Genomic DNA, 6000 nt, shown 5'->3' with positions numbered 1-6000 from the left:
CCCAAGAACTACTCTAAGTTCTCGATCCCGATCCACCAAATCCTTCACGATATCAAGAGCAAAACATGGTTTAAGTTGCTGAGACAATCAAAAGGAGATACTTCTAAGTTGGACTATACTAAGTACTGCGTATTCCACTTAGGTCTCGGTCACACAACTGACGATTGCTACACTTGGAAGAACTACCTAGAGAAGCTTGTGAAAGAGGGCAAGGTCGACAGATACTTGGACAAGCTAGCTACGCAACCTAAAAGGAATGCAAACACCGACGAAAAGCTACCCGCTAAGATGATTTAGATTAATGGCATCTTCACAGAATCCGAGCACTTGGGGGCCACCAACAACTCTAAGAAGAGGAATGATCGAGGAAGCTTTACTAGTCTCACAAGTCCAGGCAGTCAACACCCAACCTGGACCTATCGTTAGCTTCACCGAGCAGGATGCTGAAGGTGTTGATTTCCCATATGATGACGCACTAATAGCATCTGTCCAACTAGCCCATGCCATAGTCAACAGGATGATGGTTGACAATGGATGTGCGGTCAACCTACTTCAGCTCTCAGTAATTCAAAAGATGGGCCTGGAAAACACAATTATACACCGAGCAGAGGTACTCACCGGATTCAACGGACACACCTCGACTGCCATCGACAACATCACACTTGATGTGAGAACACCGCCAATTGTCTCAAAGAAAACGTTCACAATAGCAAGCGACCCGTCTGACTACAACGAGATTCTAGGGTGACCTTGGCAGATAAAGCTGGACTTCGTAACCTCCATCAAGTATTAAAAAATTTGATTCTGCATCCCAGGAGGAATAGTAGGAGAAATCAAGTCTAACCAAGTCACATCTGGACTATGCACTATGCAAGTACTTGATAGGAGCATATTTATGCGACTTTGTTAGCTTGTTTCTTTGCATTTAGTAAGTTAGTTTCTATTGATTATAATGATTTAAGCTATTTTTGTGTGTTTGTAGGTTTAAATGAAAAAGTTGGCAAGAAAGTGCAATTTGGAGCTATTTAGAGCAGTTTTGGGCTTGGAATGGATAACTTGCATATGGAGCAAGGTGGATCGACAAATTTGAAGTCAAAAGAAGCTAGGAACATGCTACAAATCTGGAGAAACAAGTTCAAGGAGTCAAAAAAAAGACCTTTAACCCTGTAGAGGCTACCGAGGTCCAAATGGCAATCACAGCATACGGATCAAGAAGATGGTGTCTAAATCAACGTGCCAGCAAATTAGACGGGGTAGAAACCTGAAGAGGACGCCGAACACATCATTCTTGGTCCTGAGTAGCCAGAGAAGACTGCTAGAATCGGCCCACGTCTGAGCCCAAAGGAAAATGAGGAACTCACTGTTTTCCTTAAGAAAAATTATGACGTCTTCGCATGGTCACCTTCTGACATGCTTGGCATCAACCCCAAGATAGCTTGCCACAAGCTGCACGTCGATTCCACTGCCAAACCGGTAATCCAAAAATGAAGATACTTCGTACCCGAACGAGTAGTGATCATCGAAGTGGAAATCGACAAGCTATTGGAGGCCGGATTCATAGAAGAGAGAGCACACTTAGCATTGCTTGCCACATTGCGCTAGTAATGAAGAAAGAGAAGGGTAAATGAAGTGTTTACGTAGACTACACCAACCTTAACAAGGCATGCCCAAAAGATCCTTATCTAGTTCCCCGAATTGATCTACTAGTAGATTTAACTTCTGGGAACCAGCTGCTCAATTTCTTAGATGCATACTTTAACTATAACCAAATAGCCATGCATGAGCCCGACAAGGAGAAAACCGGGTTCATGATCGAGTGAAGCATCTATTACTACAAGGTCATGCCTTTTGGCCTCAAGAACGTGAGAGTCACTTACCAACGACTGGTAAACATGATGTTCAAGAAACAATTTGGAGTAACCATGGAGGTCTATGTTGATGACATTATGGTGAAGGGCAAGCAATGATTAGAACACGTTGGCAACTTGGCGAAAACTTTCGACATCCTTAGAAAGTACAAGATGAAGCTCAATCCTGTCAAGTGCATATTTGGAGTATCTTCAGGCAGATTCTTAGGGTACCTAGTAACCCAATGAGGAATTGAAGCACATCCCAAGTAGATCCGAGCAATCCTAGAGATGAAATCTCCAACTTCCTTAAAGGAGATACAAAGCTTCACCAGACGAGTAGCCGTGCTCCGCTTTCTCTCGTGATCTACTGATCGGTGCAAGCCTTTTTTCAAGGCTATCAAGAAGGCACAATGAGATAAATGGGATGATGAGTGTGAAAGAGCTTTCCAAGACCTGAAGAAGTATCTCACATCATCTCCCTTACTATCCAAGCCGGAAGTAGCGAATGACTTATATATTTACTTGGTAGTCTCGCAAGTAGCTGTGACCTTTGCCCTCATATGAGAAAAGTTGGGGGTCTAACTACCTGTATTCTACACTTCTAGAGCTTTTCTCGATGCGGAAACTAGATATCCGAAGATCGAGAAATTAATTTTGGCTCTAGTTGTTGCGGCTCGGAAGCTCAGACTATATTTTCAGCTCATACAGTCATTGTCATGACTCAGTATCCTCTATGATCAATCTTACATAGTCCGGACGCTTCTTAATGAGTAATGAAATGGGCGTTGGAACTTGGCCAATACGGCTTAGTTCTCCGACCTCGCATGGAAATAAAGGCCCAAGCCTTGGTGGACTTTATAGTAGAATTCACGCTTAGCCTAAGCGACACAACAGAGCAGCCCAACGACACCCCGAAGGCAGCCGAACACACCCTAGACACACCTACTCCACCTTCTGGAGACTTTTAGCATTTACATGTTGACAACACATCCAACTATAAGGGCTCGGGAGTAGGCGTGGTCCTCGTCACACCAGATGGTTCGATGCTCGAGCAAGCAATCACACTAAGCTTTAAGTCATCCAACAACGAAGTAGAGTACAAAGCCCTACAACCAGGCCTCCAAATGGCAAAAGACTTGGCGATAAAAAAGCTTGCGATCCATTCTGATTCCTAGCTAATCACCAGCCAAACTACTGGGGAGTACACGACAAAACATCCGAAGATGGCGTAATACCTAGAAAAGGTACGAAAGCAACTTAAGGCCTTTCAGACTTACACCTTCACTCAAGTTTCGCTAGTAGAAAATGTCTACGCGGACGTGATAGCCGGCCTAGGTTCGACCGTCGACCACCAACTTAAACGCTCTATTCTGGTGGAATATCTAGACAAGCCAAATATAGAGGCGGAGCCAGCAACCAAGATGTCATAAGTTAGTATAACTCCAAATTGGCAAGATTCCATTATAAACTACCTGGTCAATGGCACGCTCCTCATAGAAAAATTGTAGTCTAGAAAGCTCCAAACAAAGGCAGCATACTACTACATGTGGAACGACATTTTTGTCCGAAGATCCTACACTAGACCACATCTCCGCCTAGCACCTCCTGATGACCTAAAGGTTCTAAGTTCAATCCACAAACATGTCTGTGGAAATCACTTCGAAGGCCAATCTTTAGCATAAAAGACTCTTAAAGCAGGCTACTACTGGCCTATTATGACTCAAGATGCTAAGGAATTAGTACAAAAATGTGACAATTGCCAACACTATAAGCTTGTACTAGCATTACCTGCCAACGAATTACACCCACAGACGAGTCATTGGCCGTTCATGCAGTGGGCAATCGACTTGGTGGGGCCAATGTTGTCCACTACTAGAGGCAGAGGCATAATGATCATGGCGACCGACTACCTCACCAATTAGGTGGAAGCAAAGCCCATGACAACCATAATATAGGCAGACATAGAGCACTTCATATAGAGGAACATCATTTGTCGATTTGGCATCTCTCAATCCATCGTCATGGACAACGGCCCGCAATTCGTAGGCAAAGATTTGGCGAAGTTCTTCCAGAAATATGGCATCAAGCAGCACATGTCCACTCTGAGGTATCCCTAAGGCAACAGGCAGGCCAAAGCATCAAACAAGACAATTCTCAACTGCCTCAAGAAATCCCTCTCCGAAAAGAAGGGAAAATAGCCAGACGAACTCCCTGGATGTTTATGGGCGTATCGCACAACCAAACGACGAGCAACCGGTGAGACTCTTTTCTCTTTGGCATTTGGTTCAGAAGAATTTATTCATCCCAATGTCATTGTGCCAAGTATCAACACTCTACTGCCAAGCATTGAGCAGAATGAAAATAAGATGGCCACAAATCTAGATCTAGCAGAGAAAGAACACGAGAAGGTCATCACCCACATCACAGCCTACTAGCAACAGCTTATCTCCAGCAATAACAAAAGGGCCAAGATCCAACAATTCCGGCCCGAAGATCTATTCCTAAGAAAAGCCTCCATCACTGCCCCCAGAAAAGGCTCCAAAAAGATGGATTTCATCTGCGAAGGTCCGTACACAATTAGCATAGTAGGCGGCAAAGATAGTTAAACCTTAGCCACCATGAACGACAAAGAGATTGAAAAGTAGTGGAACAACTACAATCTGAGGAAGTACCATGCGTGACCTCCCACTACATCAAAACCAGAAGACTTAAGCTACTAGACGGGCACCACCTCGCAAAGCCGAGGATTATCCAGTTGTTATGTAGTTCCTACTTTACAGGTAAGTTTTCGTTCGTTTTTCAATGAAGAATTCAGAAGTAATTTACAACTTGGCTCGGCTACATGCTTACAACAACTGATCACTTATGCACTTCAAAAGAAGACCACGCCCTTCTTAGGGACTTATCTCACGAATTGCACCCCCTTGGGGACCAACCATGCTCTCCAATATGAGAGGGTAAACCAATTCCCCAACACCCACATGGGTTTGGTCTCCAATACGGGAGGATAAACTTACACTCCGAATATCCAGATGTGGATGAGTCGGGCTGCCCTAGTGTAACTAAGTGCACGATGGCTTGCACCAGGATTCCTAGAAGTAGCCATAATGGTCTTTTTTAGGCTTAGCTAACTGAAGGATTTTGGGTCTCTTGGCTTAATCTGTAGAGAACTAGGCCTCAGAGATGGATAAGGCACATTATGCAGTACGCCATATAGACGACTACCTTGGAACCCTAAAGTTGCTACCGAGTGCACTAAAGTAGCCTACAGCTTCGAGAAGACTACCTATGGTTTGCCATTTGAGCAATAAGTCACGCTAAACTTATACAGCCACACATTTTTGTGAAAAGTTAAACAAGTTAACGTGCATATACAAAGCTTTATCCACTACCGACATGCTATGTAGGCGATAAGCTTCACCTCTGCCAAAGTGTGAAATGATCGTTTAAGATTTACACTAATTCCTAGAGTGTTGTGATACTTGTTACACAACCCACGAAATTTGTTACATAAAAAGCAAGGAGTTCTCCTAGACCTTTGCTTACCAAATTCCATACAACTGCGTATTTTTTATATGAAAGGTTAGCGAATTTCATAACCCAAAAATCTTTAGTACATTGTGATGTAGGCCACACAGCTCAAAGGATTAAAGAAAGCCAAATGGTCACACAAACTCGTCTGCTTCTAAAAGTAAGGCGTTCGGCTGCCATCCCTATGGGTAACAACTTTGCAAAAGTTCTACACCAACACCCATGGCTGCATAGGCTACGCGGGCCTATTTGCTTATAGAAAAGTAGCACGCCTGCTACTTGCCTAAAGGTCAAAAGTTGGGCATGAACAAAAGAAGCAAAGATAAAGAAAAATGAAGGAAGCAAGTTAATTAAATTTTCTAGCAAAATTGGTAAACAACTAGCAAAGGTCGAAGGAGTTCAAGCAAAGTAAAAAACAACAAGGAAAACAAATAAAATCTTGAAGGCTACCTAGAAGACTACTATTTAGCAGCTTGGACATCCCACGACTACTTAGTCACCACACATTTAGTAACCGCGACGCACTCAGCAACGGCATCATCCGATGCTTCACCCATAGTTGCTCCAGCCTGGGCACCAACCTCTCCGACTACTTCACCAATGGAAGCCTCAAAAGTAA

At 43.6% G+C, this 6000-nt stretch overlaps 1 protein-coding gene across 1 annotated transcript; it reads left to right on the top strand.

Moving 5' to 3' along the window:
* Window positions 1–301: 301 nt before the first annotated feature.
* Window positions 302–748, top strand: LOC103941445. The gene has a single exon (XM_009351636.1). The coding sequence runs from the start codon at window positions 302–304 to the stop codon at window positions 746–748; it is 447 nt and encodes a 148-aa protein (XP_009349911.1).
* Window positions 749–6000: the final 5252 nt, after the last annotated feature.

This window comes from the organism of the source record quoted next, unplaced genomic scaffold (genome assembly GCF_019419815.1).
Source record: "Pyrus x bretschneideri cultivar Hongxiangsu unplaced genomic scaffold, Pyrus_bretschneideri_v1 Contig15, whole genome shotgun sequence".
Classification (NCBI taxonomy): Eukaryota; Viridiplantae; Streptophyta; class Magnoliopsida; order Rosales; family Rosaceae; genus Pyrus; species Pyrus x bretschneideri.
This window is presented reverse-complemented; position numbering and strand designations above follow the sequence as displayed.